The 22,584-nt window shown below is 42.2% G+C and overlaps 1 protein-coding gene across 1 annotated transcript in view; it reads right to left on the reverse strand.

The window, feature by feature from the left end:
- LOC148514870 (bactericidal permeability-increasing protein-like) overlaps positions 1-22,584 on the reverse strand; it is a 70,318-nt gene that overhangs the window by 14,692 nt on the left and 33,042 nt on the right. The window contains exons 6-13 of the mRNA XM_088480557.1: positions 19,780-19,843; positions 19,442-19,533; positions 16,524-16,700; positions 15,140-15,199; positions 14,884-15,051; positions 10,802-10,869; positions 9,076-9,118; positions 2,568-2,631 (exon numbers count right to left, since the gene is read on the reverse strand). Of these exons, the coding sequence (XP_088336683.1) occupies positions 2,568-2,631; positions 9,076-9,118; positions 10,802-10,869; positions 14,884-15,051; positions 15,140-15,199; positions 16,524-16,700; positions 19,442-19,533; positions 19,780-19,843 (736 nt within the window). The remainder of the gene's footprint in view (positions 1-2,567; positions 2,632-9,075; positions 9,119-10,801; positions 10,870-14,883; positions 15,052-15,139; positions 15,200-16,523; positions 16,701-19,441; positions 19,534-19,779; positions 19,844-22,584) is intronic.

The following is a 22,584-nucleotide window of genomic DNA, read 5'->3' on the forward strand; positions in this document are numbered from 1 at the left end:
GAAAAAAAGAAGTCCAGGTATTTCTATTTTAACAATTTGCTATGGGCATCTTCTCCACTTGTCCTCTTCTTCACTTTTAGAAGACTTGATACATCTCCCTTTATTGTGCAGTCACATTGTGACTGTATTGATAAGCTCCAATGATACCAGAGTGATCCTGCTAAGTGGAGTCACTAGGGGGATGCGGGCCACACCAGGTGACATCATGAGAGGGGTTGACACCAAAATAGCAATTTTTGTGTCACCCCCTCCAATGATTTCATTAAGCAGCGGTGATGGATGATGATCATCTACTGTGCCGGTAAAGACTGGGGACTGACCAGCTGCTCCCGGTGTGCTGGGCAAGCTCCCAGCATGACTAGAACAGGGGCGTGACACACGACCACGCCTCCAAAAAGTCACACACCAGAGGACGTGGCTTTGTGGGTCCGAGGCAAAGACTCCATAGTACCCAGGGACTGGCTGGCAACTTTTAGTCTGGGGGGCAAGTCCAGAGCACTGGCCCATAAGCAACGGCTCATCCTTAAATAGAGCTTGTGAGATCTCGTGCGCAGACTGACCGGCACATATGAACAATGAGTGCCCTAACCAATGACTCAAATAGGGATGTTAGTTTCAATACATACACTTATATAAATAAAACATTATAATAGGAAAATGCTGGATATTTCTCAGAAAAAGAGACAATATAGGGTCCCACTTAACAACAAAACATAATTCCTTTAGCAGTTATTAAAGGGGTTATGGTCTCCTTTCAGTATTTAACAAACAGTGGTAAGCTTAGCATATCGATGTTTATCATACCGTTTGCACCATCTATTCATGACAATAGTGATGCGGTTCCCATAGCAGGCATTGAGGACCCAGCAACAGCACATGTGCAGACTGACCGTCGCACATAACACACAACAGCCCGTCTCTGCCAACCTAAGTAAGTGTGTGTGGGTAGGGGGAGGGCAGCAGCCTTCAGTCCAGGTGTGTGTGGTGGTGGGGGATGTCTGCAATCCAAGTGTGTGTGTAGGGGCTGGAGGGCAGCAGTCTGCAGTCCAAGTGGGTGTGTGTGTGTGTGTGTGTGTGTGTGTGTGTGTGTGTGTAGGAGGGTAGCATTCTGCAATCTAAGTGTGTGTGTGGAGGGAAGGGGCTGTCTGTAGTCAAAGTATGTGTTTGATTGGGGGAGGCCTCTGTCTGCAGTCCAAGTGTGTGTGTGTGTGTGTTACTGTGTGGGGTGGGGGAGAGGGGGTAGCAGTCTGCAGTCCAAGCATGTTTGTGGGGTGATGTCTGCAGTCCAAGTGTGTGTGTTTGGGGGTTGTGAGGGGGCTGTCTGTAGTCCCAGTGTGTGTGTGATGGGGAGAGGCCTCTGTCTGCAGTTCATGTGTGTGTGTGTGACTGTGTGTGTGTGTGTGGAAGGGGGGGGGGGGTGTAGCAGTCTGCAGTACAAGCATGGGTGGGGGTTTGTTTGCAGCCAAGTGTGTCCGCGTGGGGGGAGGGGGTGTGTGGAGGGTAGCAGTCTATAGCCCAAAACAGAAACACTTGGAACCAGCAGCAAAGTGATCTATGTATCACATATGCAGAACCCCCCATCCCCTTGCTCCCCCTCCTCACAAAACTTGCGTTTGCTCCTTGTGTGTCATGAGAGGACTCACTCGAGCGCATGCCGTCGGTCAGTGCATTGCTGCAGCCAGGTGTTGGGTCAGCCCCTCCCACAATAGAGGGCGGGGTTCTGAGTCAGTGGGGATCACCCTGGGTGAAGGAGGTTTGTGACAGGGCGGGTGGTAGGAGGTGTGCCCGCAGGCTGCTGGGGGCGGACACAGATAGGCAGAGGCAGAACTGCAGTGGCCAGAGAAATTCTCTGTGCTGTGACAGCACTTAAGGTGCGTACACACTAGGCGATCAGGAAAGACACTACGATTACGACATTGCAATCGTACCGTCGTTCCTGATCCCCTGTAGTTTCTGCACTGAACGATCAGTCGTTCAGTGCAGGCACTGTCCATCATTCCTGAACATGCCAATCTGTCGTTATCGTCAGATTGTGCTGCATGTTCAGGCGATGGACAATGTCGGAAACGACCTGCGGGAGTGCGCATCGCTGGTCGTTTCCGACATAAAAATGCACGATTTGTGCACGATTACTGAGCGACTGCACGATTACGATGTCGTAATCGTGCAGTCGCTCAGTAATATCGCCCAGTGTGTACCCACCATTACTGTACCTGACAGCTGGGAGGCAGTCAGAGGAACCTTCCCAGCTGTCAGGTATATGCATGTACAGTATATGCACTGACAGCCCTAGCACTGCAGAATTGTACTGGCCCCGGGCCAGCCTGCGCACTGAATGACACCGACGATACTGATAACATTGATCTTGCTTATACATGCGTGTTGTGTGTCGCTAGCATCTACTGGCACTATTAGCCCATGTGTGGCCTGCTTCAGCAATTTACTAATTAATGCCTCTTCATATTTATAATAATATTTTAATATTATTAAGGCAAACTGTATACACTTTTATGTAAACACACATTTCGTAAAGTAAAGAATAAACCTCCAGGGCATGTTCTACTTACCATTCACTTGGGGGAGTAACACATGTGAAATATAATAATTCACAGCTGCATTTATTATTAACACCTAAAATGGAATAAGAACAAATAAATGCTACATATGTCTCAAATAAATTAGAAAGGAGATCATGGCTCTTATGAATGAAAAAACTAAAACTTGACCTATATTTGTGACATTTAGTACTCATATTACATCACAATAAATTACTGTTAATAGTATTATTTATGTACTAGAGATGTGCGGCTCAGTCTTCCACAAATCCAAATCCATCTGAATTTTATGAACCGGACAGATCCGAGTCACAGTTCTATTCTCCTAAGGTGATCAGGATAAATCTGAGTTGCAGTTCGGATCTTCCAGTGGTTCAGCAGTTAGACCCGGCTGGACTTTTCTGATTTCACAGAACTGTCAGTGATGACACTGTGACAGCCAAATTAACTTCCCTTACTAACCCCAGCAGATGAAGTGCACAGGAAGGTATGCATATGGGTGGACAATGAGGGGAGGAGTAGAGCAGATACTCCTCCACCTATGATCACATGTGCAGCCTATTCCTGCAGCCCCTCCACTGGAAAATGAAGTGCCTAACTACCTGTGTTTCATTGTCTTTCTGCAAGAGAGTGGGAAATAGGGAGGGGTCAGAGGGCCTGAGTCAGAGCCGGACGCTCTGACCAGAGCGCTCGCTCTGAATCAGGGCCCTCCTACCTATTCTTGGAGCGGCCTCTTGGACACTCGCATAGCTGTGGGTTACCACCCACAGCTTATGCGAGCGTCCATGATGATGGTCGCGATGGTCAAGACCATCGCGACCATCGGGCTTGCGACAAGACCCTGCGGTAGGGTCTCGCTGCCGCAAGCCCTGGAGTGATTTTGGCTCTATCAGAGCCAAAATCACTCCCACTGACATCACTAGTGATGTCAGTGGGGCCGGACCCAGACGGTAGGCGTTCCCATGGGAACGCCTCCGTCTGGCAGCCACGCCCCCGGCACGCCCACCAAAGGGGGCGTGCTGTCACTCACCATCGACAGCACGCCCCCTTTGGTGCGAGACTCCGAGCTACGGTTTCCTCGTCGCTCGCCGGGTCTCGCGCATGCGCACGACGGAGCTCCATCCGTCGCGTGCATGCGCATTTGGGTACCATCGACCCGCTTGCGAGCGTCCTGCGCTCGCGAGCGGGTCTGAATGAGACCCAGAGAGTATTGCATCTCCAACTTCCAGCAGGCACTAGACTTCTGTCTGAGTCTGGCTTATCGTCATCTCCTAAAAAAGGTGAATAGTAATACTGTATGAAAATATTAATGTTATAATATAAATGACAAAAATAATAGATTGACTCTTCAAATCTACAGCCTACCTCAAATTCATAACCCTCAGGGGTAAATTTACTAAGATTTGTGTTGGTCCCGATTTGTCCCGTTTTTCAATATTGATAGGATCGATAAAAAATTATTTTTTTTTTCACTTAAAAAATCGTGAATTTACCAAGCTCCCGGTTTTTACAGGATCATTGTTTGATGGTGTATTTGATCGATCTTGTCTGTGTTGAAGCCCTGAGTTCCCTGCCCGATTTTCTCTCCTGAGCAAGCAGCCTGCACATTTCAGTGAAATATATGCAGGCTGCTTGTTTGTTATAATTTTTTTTTTAAGGGTTAATGTTTATTAAAAATTTTACATGGGGTCCCCCCCAAAAGGCTAACCAGCCAGTTCCTAAAATTATGGGGAACAAAACAAGTAGGGTTTCCCCGTAATTTAAGAACCAGCACCTGGCTGCAAGGCCAGTGCTGGTTTTAAATATAGGGAAAAAAGTGCGTAGGGAATTCCCTATATTTAAAACTAGCGCCGGACCCAAACTGAGCGGGGTGTAATGCCACAGCCCGGAGCCCCTATTACCGGATGCCAAAGCATTCTCACCCCAAGCCGGTCAGGACAAGCCGGGGATCTCAGGGTAGGTGGGGACCCCCCAAAAAAAGGTTTCGGGAGAGGGGTGACTCCTTTTTTGGGGGGGGCCCCACCTCCCCTGAGATCCCCAGCTTGGCCTGACTAGCTTGGGGTGAGAATGCTTTGGCCCTGGAGATACGGTAATATGGTCTCCGGGCTGTGGCATTACACCCAGGTTGGTTTGGGTCTGGTGCTGATTTTAAATATAGGAGGACCCCTATGCATTTTTTTCCCAACTATATTTAAAACCAGCACTGGCCCTGCAGCCAGGTGCTGGTTCCTAAAGTACAGTGGAACCCTACACATTTTGTTCCACATAATTTTAGGAACCAGGACTGGCTGACCAGTCTTGGCTGGTTAGCCTTTTTGGGGGGGGACCCCACATAAAATTTTTCCCAAAAATGAACCCTAAAAACAAAACAAGCTTTAGTAAATATACACAAATCACACTGATTTGTGTATGTTTGATGGCAACTCGCAGCACAGGAGGTGGTGCATTTGAAACTTCTATTGACTCCCTGATTTGGCTGTAAAACGGCCAAATACAGCAAAACGAATAATGGAAACTTCCCGATTTCTACAGAAATTAATGAAAAGTACTTCCGATTTGAGCCTATGGTGAACTCATTTCTATTGGTAAAGACAGCCGAATATGCGGCATTAACTCACCCGATTTCAACCCCAAAAGATTAACAAATCACCCTACTTTAATGATAGTAAATTCTGAATTTGCAAAACACTGATTTATTCACCCGAGATTGCAATCTCGGATCAACACAAATCTTAGTAAATTTACCCCTCAGTCTTCATATTTATAGAATATGATTGATGTATATAAAGACCCTTCCCCATTCCCCCAGTCCCTTCAAAAAATGTGTGCCCTGTCTGTTTGATATCTCCTAGACCATGACCTTACCATACAGAAAAGGTGAATAAGGTCAGATTGCGAGTAAGGTCCCAGCAGGAGACCCTTTCCTCATTACCACTGTAGATCACCAGAGTGTCGGGCATAAGGCCATTGCACACAGTGCGCGGATGGTCCACAGGCGTAGTAGGGGGAGGGGAGGGCATTTTGCGTAGGGCCCTGAAAATATATATGTATAAATTGGGTGTGGTATATTTTGTCATCATTCATAGTGTTGACATGGTCATAAATTCAACAGTGAACATATTGACATGTTCACCATGTCGATACTGATGAAAAGTCGACATGTTAGATGTCGACATTTTAACCATGCTAACATCATAACTATCAATATTATAAATGTTGACATAGTGATCATCAATTATATGACCGCATACTGTAGAGTAAGGGATGAGGACAGTAACAGTATCTTGCAAAGTTAGAAAGTGAGGGAAACAATTAATACCTGATAATAATCTGAGCAGTTCTCTATATATCTATGTTCCTGACTATTTCCGTGCAAGTCTAGCACAATGCAGTCAAGGTCTAAAGCCTTTGACTACAGTCCTCAGACTTTGCGCTGTGGCATGGGGGTGCAGCCTCATCCATCCAACCAGCGCTGTCTAGCCTGGTGGCTTTGTGCGGAGCCAGACCACCAAGGCCAGAACGGGAAATAACTAGTTCTGCCTTCTCTTATAGGACTCCCACAGAGAGCACGTCCCGCCTTCTGCATCAATATATGATGCGGGCCAATGCTAGTGTCTGTCAGGCCATGGCTGCCTCTCCCTCCTCAGGTCTCGACTGCTCCTTGGATTTTTTTTTTTTGCAGCATGGCGTGCATGACATCATGATGCCGCTGCCATGAAGAGGAACAGGGGCCACCCGACCAGTCACAGTGGGAGGGGGTCTGAGCTTGAGTAACACAGGGGGCTGAGCTGGAGAGATGCAGGGATGTGAGCTGGAGAGACAGAAGGGGCGCTGGAGAGACGTAGGAGGATGGTGTCTCTCCTCCTTGGGGAAGTTCACATTTTACCCTGCCCCAAAACTCTATTACTAATATGTACAGAATAAAGAGTGAGATGAAGGCAGTCACTGTACCCATAGCAAACTACAGTAGGCATGGGTCTGTGTGACATGTCTGCATATTCAAGACTGAGAAAAAGACAATTCAATTTGTAATATGAGACATTAAGCATCAGATAACCCAGCAAACACATTTACGTGAAGCGTAGATGGAGAACAATTATGCTATATGTCATGCCCACCTTCAGATTCCTTTGTAGAGCCCCCCTACCCCCTTCACCTAATACTCCCCTTCCTCAGGATCCGGCAGCTGGCCTAATACTGATGCTAATAAACTTTCTATATTTCTGGAGCATAGGAACAAGGGGGAAATTACTCTAGTGGCCACAATTACAGAGGAGGACCTGTTACCAGAGGGTCCTCAGGTTTATAAATAAATTCAGTCTGTTAGAATCTTTCTCCTGATGCCGTTTCCCATTTTAGCATGTACAGTAGGCAAGATATCATTATGAGAATGCATGTCAATATGAGATCTGTACACAGGTCGGGTATGTGATGCTGGCGCTCGGGATCCCGGCTGTCAAATCCCAATGACGGCATCCCGATAGGGTTAGGATACTGACACCTTTCAGTCGGTATCCTAACCCCCTTCCTCTCCCTAACCCTCCTTCCCTGGTGCCTGAACCTAACCTCCCTGCCTAGTGCCTAACCCTAAACTCCCCCTCCCCGCACTCTACACCTAACCCTCCCACTTAGTGCCTAAATCTCCCTTTAGTGCCTAACCCTAACCCTATCGCTAACTCTCTCCTTAACCCCGCTACTTACCTTCAGGATGCTGGTGGTCGGGATGCTGACGCCAGGATTCTGACAAGTGTCAGGATTCCAGCGCCAGTATTCTAAGCGTCTGAAAAACTCACACACTCCTAATAGTCTCAGTCATTTCCAGGGGAGCCGAGAGGGGGAGGGGGTGGGTACAATTTGCCTGGGCTTCCAGAGGGGCCCGGCGTGGGCCCGGGTCCGGTGCCGCCCCCCTCCCTCCTCTTTCCCTCGCAGCAGCAGTGGGAGATTGCTCGCGGCTGCTAGGCAGCAGCCACAGCAATATCCTATGCCTGAGGGGGGGTGCGATCACACTAATCGCGCCCCCCCTGGCTTTGTGCCGGGCTGAGATGCCCACAGCGCACACCCTCCCCAGCGCCGCGAAGTGTTTCATTTTTTTTTCTCAAGTGGGCGTGGCCACGCCTCCTGCAATTAGGCCATGCCCCCTCTTTACCTGGGCCTGGCAGTGCTCTGTACGGCCCTGGTCATTTTCCACCTGGGTGCCCCCTGGCAGCACATTGGCTTTATCTGTACCCCCAACATTTTCAAAACAAAACATTTGTAATGAATTTAATTGCTGTTAGAGTAAATGTTTACTGTGCTATATATAAAAGTGATAAATGCTACTGAATTAACAAATATTAAAAAAAATTACCAAATATATCACAGGGGTTGCAAAATATTAAATAAACATGGGACGCTCAAGTGACAAAAACTTGATTGAGGGTACCCCATAAAAAAAACTCAAGGGGTTGACTGAAAAATAACTAAGTTACACCGATAGCCATCCCTTTCAATTTTTTTAAATTATACCAATTTTCTCCTAGAACACTGCTTGTGGAGCATCCTTTATGTTTAATGCATCATAATGTTTTAATTATATTGTTACTTGCATACATAGGTATGCACTTTCCATTTTAAGGGGTGCCATTTTGGTGGAAGAGGCATACTGTTGAAAGCATTGCCCTGAGATGTTCATTTGGGGGGATGCCTTATGACATTTTTGCATTGGGCTCCACATAGTCTAGAACAGCCCTGCATGGCTGACAGACTGCTAAGCTGGACCTATCATGTATACTGTATATACTACTACTTGGGAATTGGACCTTTCTCTCTCTTGATGCTTAAAACATAGGCTTGTAACATCCAGCCTGGTGATTCATGATCAGCCATTATTTACAAACCCCCGTCTGCAAAGCCCTGGAGATGCCACAGGCTGCATTTCAATGATGGTTAATAGTTTGGCTGGAGTTCACCACATTATTAAGGTGATTTTGGTCACTTTTATTACCCAATTTCCTGTTTGGTGAATAAAACAAGCTTTCCAACTTGTTACTAACCCCCATACTCATTTATTGTTTTTTCAAATTAGGGGGGTATCCAATTAGCCCTGAACATTGTTCGGGCACTAACGGATAGCCGCAATCTGAGAAAAATGGGGATTTTTGCCGATTATCCCCGTTTTTCTACAATGTTTTTTTTTTTACCCTATCCTATTATTTTGGTCAAAATAAAAGTATAGTTCTCCCGAAAACACATAGAACCACGAGCTTATCGCGGGTCCTATATGTTTCCGCCATTTAGGTGGTGAGAAAACGACACTTACCGTGATTATTTTCGGGACACATCAGGACCCGAAAAATATCCACGATATCCAAGATATAATTAATTGGATAGCCCGCAGCAATCAATTTGCAGCGCTACTTTAGCGCTGTTAATTGGATATCCCCTAGGATTAGGAAGGATACAAGTTGAGTTTAACTAGTCATTACACCATATCTATCATACTTTCTTTATCCATCATACTTTCTTTATCTAGTATACTTACAGAGAAAGGTCCCACATCAGAGTGTTTAAGATCCATCTGTACCCTAATAGCAGCAACAACAAAAACAAGGACAAAGTGAAAAGATAACCCAGATATTTTGCTACCAATGGGCATTGACACATTATGGCTGAAAGTCAGCTACAAACAGTATTACAAAATATGTTTTCTCAGCCCATCTCCCCTTGTAAAACTAGGTTCTGTAGTCTGTACAATAATGTTTGCCAGTATGTATGCATGGGATGCAGTCAGGATCTCGGCAATCAGAATACCGGCTCCGCAATGTCGACGTTCATCAGAATACCGGCTCCGGAAACCCGACGGTCACAATCCAGACGGTGAGTATTAGGGTTAGGCACTAGGGAGATAGTTAGGGATAGACTGCCAAAGGGGATGGTTAGTGTAAGGCTGTGGTTAGGATGGGTTAGGGTTAGGTGGAGGGTAAGTGTTAGAATACTTACCAACATGCATCGTGATTTTGACTGTCAGGATTCCCAAGCCGGCATTGTGACCGTGGGGATTCTGACCGCCGGGATCCTGTATCCAACCAGTATGTATACAAATCAATGCAAACTTACAATATATGAACATTTCCAGTAGGGCTAATTTTTACATTCTAATAGTAGGATCTGAGTGTGACAGGCTGAAATTTAGGTATTGGGTATCCAATAGGGTAAAACCAACCCTTCAGAATATGGTCAGTAAATCACCAGCCTACGGGACAGCAGGTATACCTCCAACAAAATGTACATAAGTCATGCAGAGTACTGATTTATAAAGTTATCAGACAGCCAGTTCGGGAACTATCTTTTGCAGCAACCAAATAACAATTAGTATGTATGTCCCCTATACAAGTATATTCAAAATGACAGAGATTATAGCTGAGGCTAATGCCATTCTAGTCAGACCTGTAACACAATAACAAAAGAATGTACAGAAAGACATAAAAAAATATTCAATTTTTTCTAAAAGCCCTTGAAAAAACAAGAACAAAGACAGCTGAACATTACATAGAGCACCTCTGTCACTTTCTGACTGTCACTTTCTGGTTTACCAATGTACAAGTAGAAGGGTGGTATCTTCAGTGATAGAAGAGAGCCAACTAGTGACTAGTAAACATATTTTAATAATATTTATCCATTAAAATTTCTTGGAATCTTTGGGGGTGATGTATCAAGCCTAGTACATATTGGAGAAGTGAACAAGTGGAAAAGTTGCTCATAGCAACCAATTTGCTTGAGGTAGCATTTATCATGTACATTCTATAAAATTATAGGTCGAAGCTGATCGGTTGCAATGGCCAACTTCTCCACCGGTCTACATCTCCACTCTTTAAAAGCCTTGATACAGACAGTGTAATGATTAGCATTACTGCCTCACAGCACTGAGGTCGTGGGTTCAATTCCCACTTCTGCCCTAACTATGTGGAGTTTGTATATTCTCTCTGTGCTTGCCTGGGTTTCCTCCGGTTTCCTCCCACACTCCAAAAATATACTGGTAGGTTAATTGGCTCCCTACAAAAAATTAACCCTAGTGTGTATGTGTGTGTGCATGTGATAGGGAATATAGAGTGTAAGCTCCACTGGGGCAGGGACTGATGGGAATAGCCAAATATTTTATGTAAAGCGCTGCGGTATATGTGTGCGCTATATAAATAACTGGTAATAAATAAATAATGAGACAATTAGACAAATGTTAGTTTACAGTAACAGAGTTACCATTTACTTACGTGCTAAGTTCCAGGTTGCCTGTAATCCGGCCTGAGATCACTCCCACTTTTGCCAGAGCAGTGGTTGTCTAGAGAAAATGTACCAGGCACATGAAATCCATAGTTCAAAGTCATTAGATATTCCAGAAGACATATATATATATATATATATATATATATATATATATATATATATATACACACAGTCAGGTCCATAAATATTGGGACATTGACAGAATTTTCATATTTTGTCCTCTATTCACCACCACAAAACAAACAAGATGTGATTTAACTGCAGACTTTCAGATTTAATTCGAGGGTAATTACATCCAAATCAGATGAACGGTGTAGGAATTACAACGGTTTTTATATGTGCCTCCCACTTTTTAAGGGGCCAAAAGTAATGGGACAAACTAAACAATCCTAAATCTAACTTTCACTTTTTAGTACATTGTTGCAAATCTTTTGCAGGCAATTATAGCCTGAAGTCTGGAACACATAGACATCACCAGACGCTGGGTCTCATCTCTGGTGATGCTCTGCCAGGCCTCTACTGCAAATGTCTTCAGTTCCTGCTTGTTCTTGGGGCATTTTCCCTTCAGTTTTGTCTTCATCAAGTGAAATGCATGCTCAATCGGATTCAGGTCAGGGGATTGACTTGGCCATTGCATAACATTCCACTTTTTAGCCTTAAAAAACTCTTTGGTTGCTTTTGCAGTATGCTTCGGGTCATTGTCCATCTGCACTGTGAAGCGCTGTCCAATGAGTTTTGAAGCATTTGACTGAATATGAGCATATAATATTGCCCGAAACACTTCAGAATTCATTCTGCTGCTTTTGTCAGCAGTCACATCAATAAATACAAGGGAACCAGTTCCATTGGCAGCCATACATGCCCACGCCATGACACTACCACCACCATGCTTCACTGATGAGGTGGTGTTTTGGATCATGAGCAGTTCCTTTCCTTCTCTTCTCTTCCCATCACTCTGGTACAAGTTGATCTTTGTCTCATCTGTCAATAGGATGTTGTTCAAGAACTGTAATGGCTTTTTTAGATGTTGTTTGGCAAACTCTAATCTGGTCTTCCTGTTTTTGTGGCTCACCAATGGTTTTCATCTTGTGGTGAACCCTCTATATTCACTCTTGTGAAGTCTTCTCTTAATTGTTGACTTTGACACATATACACCTACCTCCTGGAGAGTGTTCTTGATTTGGCCAACTGTTGTGAAGGGGTTTTTCTTCACCAGGGAAATAATTATTTTGTCATCCACCACAGTTGTTTTCCGTGGTCTTCCGGGTCTTTTGGTGTTGCTGAGCTCTCCGGTGCGTTCTTTCTTTTTAAGAATGTTCCAAACAGTTGATTTGGCCACACCTAATGTTTTTGCTATCTCTCTGATGGGTTTGTTTTGATTTTTCAGCCTAATGATGGCTTGCTTCACTGATAGTGACAGCTCTTTGGATCTCATATTGAGAGTTGACAGCAACTGATTCCAAATGCAAATGTCACACCTAGAATCAACTCCAGACCTTTTACCTGCTTAATTGATAATGAAATAACGAGGGAATAGCCCACACCTGTCCATGAAATAGCTTTTGAGTTGATAGTCCCATTACTTTTGGCCCCTTAAAAAGTGGGAGGCACATATTGAAACTGTTGTAATTCCTACACCGTTCACCCGATTTGGATGTAATTACCCTCAAATTAAATCTGAAAGTCTGCAGTTAAAGCACATCTTGTTTGTTTCATTTCAAAACCATTGTGGTGGTGAATAGAGGCCAAAATCTGAAAATTCTGTCAATGTCCCAATATTTATGGACCTGACTGTATATATAGAATTATGTACATTACAAAGACAGCAACAAGGATCCTATGCTATTTTTTACTAAAATACTGTGAAAATGGCTGTTTTCACACCCTTTTCACATTATTTTAGTACAGGTTGAGTCTCCCATATCCAAAATGCTTGGGATCAGGGGTATTTTGGATATCGGAATATTCCGTATTTTGGAATATTTGCATACCATAATGAAATAACTAGGGAATGGAACCCAAATCTAAACACAGAATGCATTTATGTGTTATATACACCTTGTACACACAGCCTGCTGATAATTTTATACAATATTTTCAATAATTTTGTGCATCAAGCAAAGTTTGTGTACATGCATGAAATTAATTTATGTTTCATATACACCTTATACACACAGTCTAAAGGTCATTTTATACAATATTTTTAATAATTTGTGCCTTAAGCAAAGTTTGTGTACATTGAACCATCAAAAAGCAAAGTTTTTGCACTATCTCAGTCATGCTAAAAATATTCCGTATTTCGGAATATTTGGATATGGGAGACTCCACCTGTATCACCTAATTGTACTAAAGGGCAAGTGTGGGAGAATTTGTTAATTTCTCCTTTGAAGCCCTAATTATCAGGGTGTTTTTTTTAGTAAAGATCGCATTTCCCATAATTGTGATGGCAAATACGAACTGCTCAGATTTACTAAAGTTAAATTGGAAATAATGCCACCTGGAGATGGTGTTATTGGGGCTTTCCCTTGTTTCACCGACTCCTGCTCTGTGATTATCCATGTGTGTCTAAATAGACCACAGGCTGATTACTGTGAAAAAAAAACAAAAAAAACAATTTAAAATAGAAAAAAAAAAACAGTTACCTGCACCCAGGGATCGGTGATCCGGTGAGCTCCTCTGTGATCCCAGTCTCCTGATGTGTGCTGTAAACCGACGTCTCAGTTTACAGCACACATTAGATGACCAGGGTCACAGTGCACGAGCCCGGCGTTCAGCTGACTGGAGTCATAGAGAAGCTCACTGGATCTCAGAGGTAAGTGCAAGTGGAGGGGCAGGGGGTGGTTACGGGGCAGGGGGGTATCGGTACCCGGCAGCAGCGCAGGCACACCCTCAGGGTATTTTCTGAGAAAAATACACTAAGTGCTTAGGGGGATTCACAGGGACAGAGCTTTCTTGCAAGCTCTGTCACTGCCGGCGAAATATTTCATACATTCTTGCAATTTATTAAAATATTGCATTGTGAATTTGGGTGACATTATCACATCCCATCTACATCTGAGATGCGGATTGTAACAACTATGCCCCTAAGGACTGTTGGAGTGCATTGTGATATAGGAACTTTCGTATTTTAGTTTACGGAAATAATGTGAACATCTTTACAGCAGCATCACTATAGGTGGTGACATCCAGTGCAGCACCTATGGACTCCTCATGGACACACATGAAATTGATGTGTGATGTTTTAGGGGCGTGACCACGTGTTACGCCCAACTCTCATCACATTGAGGGCTTGCCCAGAGCTCCCGGAGCTTCTGGGCAGCCCCCAGCCTCTAACAGCACAGTGGATAATGCATGCATGTGCACCTCAGAGCTGCTTGGTGATGCCATCTGAAAGGGGAGACACCAAAACAGCAGAGCAGCTCTGCTATTTTGGAGTCACCCCCTCAGATGGTGTCATCCTGTGTCAGCCACTGCACCCCCCTAATGACGTCATTGCAGCTTTACACTAACTAGTGAATTGTTGTACAGAGGTTAATACAATTCCAGTGACAATCTGTTAAATTGCTTGCTGTATGTCATATGATTTAGACTAATTTGCAGTCAGAAGACTTTAGTTACATAGCGTCCTAAGGACCTGATGCTGAGTTGGACTTATACCAGTTTGTGTAGCTTAAACTGAGCATATTTGGACTGCCTAGATTCACAAAGACTATGGGTGCTGATGCTCCAATATAGACCTGTGTGTGTCTACCGACCAGGGCCTTAAGTACCGAGCGAGTGGTGCCGTCGCACAGGATGCATGGCCCTAAGGGTGGCACAGTCGCTGCTCTACGGCACCAGCATGTGGCTTGCAGGGTGCCTGTACAGATGCCAGCCGGAACTTTCACTGCACCTCAGCTGACCGCACAGATCAGTTGACTGCATCACAGAATGAGCTCACCGATCACCAATCCCTGGATTCTGGTAAACTATGTTTTATTTATTTTCTTTTGCAAACATTTATTTTCTTTCTGCATGCAGATTTTTCTAGCATGTTAAAAGCTATATATTTTTCACTATTTTTACCTACCAGGTTCAGAAGGAAAACAGGAGCTAGAGAGGCATTGGGTAGGATGACATATGCTTGAATGTCCATTTTTGGTGAGATAGATACATTTCCTGGTTTTATGTCCAACGAGGGGGCTGAGGTAGATGAAATCTGCAGTTTCATGAGCATATCGGGGTACATCTTTGATAACTGTAACAAAAATATACTGTAGCAAGGATTGAACACATTACTTTGTTGAAGACTGTAGCAAACTATGAGAACAAACCGTGCCCCTTACCTGGGGTATCAGTATCCCAAATGAGGAAGTATTCAGTCTAATGTTGAAATCCTTGGGAATCTATGGTGGAATAAATGTATTGGTATTCATCATTAATAAAAGCATACCCTTGGATAGTACTAATATGTAACATGATTATTGTATGCAATAAATATAAACACCTTGAATTTCCTACTTAGCTACTAGCAAATTAATGCTTAAGTGGTCTTTTTACTGAAGAGTGACTTTCATTTATTAAGTTTCACATGCAATGACCCAATTTTATTAAATAGTACATTTATCTTTTTGGCTTCAGTCTATACACTTCAGCCTTGTCTTTATATCACCAAGCAATGTTTCTTTGATACAAAGCAACATTGCTGTTCTCATGTATAAGGACAATCAAAATAAACCCTTCTTGATTACGTTATATACAAGACTTAAAGGCACTAAGAGTAGCATGAAGCAGAAACCTAGTTACTAAAATGTTAAAGAAAGCATGTACACACCAATTAATGAAATTCATCTGAACTTGGAAAACAAATTTTAATATAAACAACAGAGGTTCGCAAACAGTGCAGATCTTAGCTATACTCCTACTGTATTTGTTCAGTAATTTATAGAGTATCCCTGATCATCACCAGATCAGCTATTGTCGGTCATGTGCCTCTTGCATGATGGTACAGATACATCTGAGAACATTAATGTAGATAACAATAGAGGTCACACTAGGATCTTTTTTGACATTGCTTAAATTACGTCCTTTGTTCTGTCATTTACATTGAAATTCAAAACTAAATATTTACTTTTATCACAAATTCCTTTAGCAATTGTGTTGCACTTAAATGTATTGCGAAGGGACATTACTAATCTCTGTTTGCTACATTATGAAGATGGATCGTTTTGGTAGAGTTTATAGAAATGACAGGTATTTCCCTGGCCCCAGCCTCTCCTGAAAGTACCAATGTGCAAGACAGCCACAGTTTTCTCTCCCATTTATTAAACACATGTAGGGCCTGATACTAAGTTGCATGCAAGTTTGCATATAGCGACTGTTAGCAATCTGCACATGTGCCGCAAAGCAATTTTGCCATGTACATATCACAGTGTTTTCTCTGTGACCACTGAGTGGTTGTTGCTGGATATCAATTGGGCAGCGACAGGCTGATCACATGTCGTGTGTATGTACAGTGCAAGCCAAATTTAGTCACTCCTTATCTGTTGCACCTAGCATGAGGTGGGTATAACTGCAAATGACGGTGACTTTTGCAGGTGTAGGACTTTCACAGTGAGATTGCATAGATACGTATAATCACATTAGTATTCTGTTTGCAGTGGGCAGTCGGAATTGTATTTGCATTATGTGCAACTCAGAATCAGGCCGTTAGTTCGCATTTATGCATACCATATTGTCAGTGACCTTGAAGACCAGTTTCCCAGCTGAATGATATACAAAACCAGCCGTGCTAAACAAGTAATCAGAGATTCCAAAGTAAATCATGAGGTTGTGGTCCGCAGGTAAGGACAGGATGGGCGGTGAGAATGGAGGAGGAGTGTGATGAGAGAGTTCAAAAAATTCCCCCTGTAGGAACACAATGATTAAATAATATTACCAACAGATGTCATAGAAATATAAAAAATTATAAATAATTGCATCGAAGACTGAAGCTGGATACACACTGAGCGATGTGTGCCCAGCCGTTATGATGGGCCGACGTATCGGATCCTGGGTACAAAACAGAACGATGTAATGAATGATCGCTTGTTCTGTCCTTCATCACACACTGTCGCATAGAATAATGTGTAAAGGCCTTGTAGTTTAATAATACAGTACACGAGCAGCATTAATAGTGCAATTAGTGCTATATTTTACTTTATATTTTAGGGTTACTACAAAACTACAAAAATGTGCACAAATATTGCAAAATATTGTGACTTCTGTTTCTTCCCTTTTTGTGATATTTGTTTTTCTAAGCATTTGTAGAAGTAAACAAAATTCTTAGTGTGTACAAATGGTGGCGCTTTAACTGGGAGGTGATACTTTTGTACTTCACTTGTTAGTGATTGCTGTGCGCCCATACTATTAGATTCAAGTTTAGCGTCAGATCTAATAATGTTTGTCTACAGAGGAAACTGCCTACAAAATTCAAAACAAGAGAAAATTAAAAACTCTTTAAAAAACTGAAACAAATAAAGGTATAAAATAATATAATATTCCTGGTGAAACTGGCAAATTTTCAAAATACAAAAATTTGTTGTATTTGTTTACAGGATACAGAATTCCAAGGTGGCTTATAATGTTCCTAAGAGTTTGCTAACAGTCCCATGTAGGATCCAGTATTTACTGTCAACCAGGGAGTGGGAAGAGAGAGAAGTAAGCTACATATATGTTATTCCCTCCCAAGGGCCGTTCACTGCAGCAATAGGCTGAATGGCCCCTGACTCCCTTCTGAAGGTCCTTTCAACGCCCTGGTACAGCGGGACCTTGTTCAAGAATGCTATGGCAGCAAGGAAATCAGATGAGATCACCAACTGATAAATTAGGGTATAGGAATAAATGGGTACAGCTTATGGTAGGGAATATTTAGAATAAGGGGGAAAGGGGTTAAGTAAGATGAATATTTTTTTTCTTATGTGACTGAGGCAGGTAATTATGTGGTACAAAGTACACAAATATAATTTTATTTGATAATGTTGGGGCTAATTAATAATGGGATTTTGAAGGTAATGATTGTAAAGGGTTTATTTACATTGTATTGAATGAGGTTGTTATTTTGTTGCTGAAGTAGGTAATGGTTTTTAATGAGGGTTTTATTATTGATGAGGAACTGATATTGTAAAGCAATCAAAAATACTCTCTATTATATGGCAGTCACTGATGAGCTCTGTATTGTATGGCAACAATTATGCTCTCTGTTATGTATTGCAGTCAGAGATGCTCTCTGTATATTATGGCAGGCACAACTACTCTCTGTTTTATATGGTGGTTACTGAAGCTCTCTTTATTATATGGCAGACAATGCGATGTTTTCTGCATTATATGGCAGTCACTGCGATGCTATCTGTATTATATGACAGTCACTGTGATGCTCTGTGGTATGTGAGGTAGTGCAGTACAGGTAGTGATAACTACCATTGAATCTTGTGACAGTGAAGCCTGCATGCTCCATTTAAAAATAAAAACATCCAGAACCACTTAGTAAATGCAGCAGATGCTGTCACCTTAATGTAAAGGGACTACAATTGGATTTTTCTCCCGCTACAAACATGTCCATCTTAACAGTGTTGACATCTGTATTCAAGCAAGCCAACAGTCACTACTATCTACTGGGTGCAAATCTTTACCTCGGGTGACAGAAAGCCTAACCACCCCTGCAATACGCCTTTATACACACTGTACCAGTGATGTGCGATGATGTCAATGGCTGGGGAGGCACACATGGAGAGGGGTCTGAGTGCTGGGAGCCTGTGTCACCCCCTATTCACTATAACTCTCCCCTCACTACACTAAGCTTCAGTGTCCACTGTCTTCTCTTGCTTCTGCAGACTGAGTTCTGATCTCTAAACACTGCAGTGCACTTCGTGGTCACATGCCACATCCAAGGTGTCCATCAGTGCTCAAGGCACGCCCCCCATACTCAGACGCATGCCTCTATTAGCTCTATCTGTGCAGCTTACTGCCTGTGGTGTGGCCCTGCCCTCAGCTCTGTAAGCAGTGTCTGACTATACAGAAGCGAGGCAGAGCTGTTGCTGCCTTATCTCTAGACTCCCTGCAGACCCAGTGAGCTCCACAAAGCTGGTGAGTGTTAACTATAAAACGATTACAATTAACAAAGAAGATGTTTATAAGTTATAAATATCTTCTTTGTATTTTTCTAATCATTTCATATCAAATCTCAGAAGTATGACAGGGAATGCTCTGCCTCCCCTGACTGCACGTCCCTGCACTGTACCATAGATGGGCTAATTTATTTAAATACTTTATGGCATACATTGCATACATTCTACAAATGAATAGACACACAAAAAAGGTCATAGGCACTTACAAAATCAGCTTTTCATACACACATATAGCCTGTATACTTATACATACATACATACTGTATACTTATACATACATACTGATTGCAGGTAGGTCAATATTGACACTAAAATCAGATATGTGCACAATATAAGAGTTATGTTACAGTTGTTCATAGTTGTATAAAAGCACTTGGTCCTATGTCTTATGTTTTCTAATTTCCTTAGTACATATTTGTTTGAAGTATTTTTATTTAGTATCTTTAGTAGCACAGTCCTGGAGAAATGACAAGGAGACCTCACCTTTAGCTGCACATCCACACAATCTCCCGTCACTGCTGGGGGTCCAGTCAGAGAATAATCAATAGCAGCCACATTGTCAATCTTTGTGGTAACTGTAAAATACAATGTTAGCTTTAAAAATTATTCTTCAGTATGAGTAAATACGTCACTGTATATTTGCACACTTCTATCTACACCGCTGTACTTCTATGCACAGAATACTAAAAAAGAGTCAGTTGTGCACTGATAGACCTTTCAGTCTTGAGATGTGTTTGGAGAAACTATATTACTCTGAGTGATCCTCTAAGAGGGAATGTTACATTTATAACCCATTTTCTTATACAAAACTGATATCTCACCTGGCAAAGTTTGTAGAAGTGGTTCCAATTTGCTGGTAATTGCATTACTGACCAAAGGACAGACCTAAAGGGGCACAAAAGTAAAAACTAAGGCACAATGACAATTCTGATACAATATACTGTATATATAGAAGGATATTAAACCATTAACACAAATGTAGTCTGACGTTGCCCATAATAATGCATTGTGACCTTATGCAGAGATTCACATTGAATTGGGGATGGGATACCACCCTGCTAGATTACACATCATTCCCAAAGCAGTAAAGATGTACAGCTCAACATTGTCCTTTTGGAAAGTGAAACTTCAACACACAAAATTAGGGTGTGGTCATGATGGGTGTATGGCTCTTTATGTTATGCCTTGCACATCGGAAGAACCACACCACAAACTACAAAGACAGCCCTGCATTGGCAAGTTCTCAAGTGGCGGTGCGCAGGATACACTTGTCAACAGTGCTGACAATCCACACAAAGATTTGGCCGGACAGCTGTACCTCAAATTGGGGACAGTCACCTCATATTAAAACTGTCTCATGTAAATCAAGACAGTTGGAAACGTAACATCATACTGGCATAGAAGTGCTTTGGACATTTTGGACTGCTTCAAATCTTTATCACTCATGGGGCATATGTAACAAATTCTATGTAAAAGCTCTTATTCAGGGCTCAGCTACAGCCTACCAGGGAAGAATCCATTTCAGGCCAGGGTGCTCCATAGAGGTAAGTGGGGTAACGACATCTTCAGATGGTGTTACCCTACACAGAAAAGCTCTAAATACTTTCGGTTTTAGGAGCTTATTACATTGCACTACTGAAACATCCTCCATACATTGTATGGGGGGAGGGGGGGTCTCACTTAATTGTTTCAGATCTTCAAACATAATTAAATATTAGACAATGACACCATGGGTTATATTTACTGAAGTGGGATTTTTTAGAAGTGGAGATGTTGCCTATAGCAACCAGTCAAATTCTACTTAACATTTATCTAGCACCTTCTAGAAGATAATAGCTAAAATCTGATTGTTTACTATGGGCAATATCTGCATTTCCAAAAACCCGCACTTAAGTAAATATACCCCCATGAGTAAAAACAAAATACAATTTTTAAATAATTATTTAATTCATTTAAGGAAAAACATCCAACACCAACTGGCACTGTGTGAAATAGTAAATGTCCCCTTAGTTACTAATTCAACCAAAGAACCAAATTGGAATTATAAATAGGTTCATTTAGACTAGACCTAATCAGGATTGAGTACTACTAGCCCTGCTGAATCTTTACATCATTTAAATAGAACCTTTCCAGCAATGTGAAGTTGGCTGGAATGTCTCAACAAGCAGCACAGTATGCCCCAATCAAAAGAAATTCCAGAATAGGTGAGAAAGAAAGTTATTGAAATTAATCAGTCTGGAAAGAGTTACAACGCCATTTAAGGCCCTGAAAGTTCAACAAACCACAGTGAGAGTTATTACCTCCAAATGGAAAAAACTTGGAACAGTGGTGAATCTTCCTAGGAGTGGCCGACATACCAAAATTCCTTCAAGGGCACATCGACGACTCAACCAGTCAAACATGGTGGTGGTATTATGATGGTGTGGGGATGCTTTGCTGGTTCAGGACCTGGGCAACTTGTCATAATTGCCAGAATCATGAATTCTGCTCTCTACCAGAAAATTCTGAGGTTGATGTCAGGTCAAGAGCTCAAGAGCAAGGGCAAGTTCAACTCTGAATGGCTCAAAAAAATTAAAGGTTTTGGAGTGGCCTAGTCAAAGACCTGAGTTGAATCCAATTGAGATGCTGTGACAGGACCTTAAACGGGCATTTCATGATTGAAAATCCTCTTGGATTAAAGCAATTCTTCAAAGAAGAACAGGCAAAATAAAAAAACTGATCTTCATGTATCGTACACAATTGGTTGCAGTTATTGCTGCTAAAGATGAACGAGTTATTACATTTAGGAGGGCAATCAATATTTCACATGGGTGACATAGGTGTTGCATATTTTTCTTTGTTTCAATAAATGAAATGTCTTATATTCAAATTTGTTGAAAATCTGAAACAAGTTGACATATATGCAAAAATAGATGAAATCAGGAAGGGAAAAAACTTTTTCATGCCACTCTCTCTGCGATATCTCCTTCTTTTGACATTGTTAAATATATTCTTTACTTAAATCCATTGTTCCCAACTTGGTCCGGGGAGAACTTGGAGGGTTGCCACAGGTTGGTGGTCCAGTACTGTATCAAAGAATTTGTTGTCAATGTAATAGGCAAAACCAGTGCTGGTGGCTGCCAATAATAAAATATATGGACAAGCAGAAGCACAAGCCTGTACACCACCACATAACTGACCCTAAGCATGACAGGTAAGCACAATTTACTTCATTTAATAATTTTTTCTGAATTTCTCATTGAGAAACTTATGGCCTAGGGGTGCCATGAAAAATATGCTGATACTCTAGGGTGCTGTGTTTCAGGAAACTTTGGGAACCACTGACTAAAATAATGTGGAAACTGTTGTTTTGACATTATTTAAGGGGCAGAATGGCTTTATAAATGCCCCCCATGATCTATAAATCTACATTTGTATAGATACATTTAAAAAAAACTTGGACATCTTCACATTTCCATAACTCACAGTTGAAATAAAATATAGGTTATGCAGAATGCAGCCATTGAATAACTGCAGAATTGTCCAACATGTTTTTGTCTTAAGATATGACACATTGCTGATCAGTGGCCTTATAATTAAATATGTTCACAAAGGCATAAAGGGAAACTCTGACTAACTCCGCACTA

This window comes from Taudactylus pleione, unplaced genomic scaffold (genome assembly GCF_031769625.1).
Source record: "Taudactylus pleione unplaced genomic scaffold, aTauple2 ptg000256l, whole genome shotgun sequence".
In the NCBI taxonomy this organism is placed as follows: domain Eukaryota; kingdom Metazoa; phylum Chordata; class Amphibia; order Anura; family Myobatrachidae; genus Taudactylus; species Taudactylus pleione.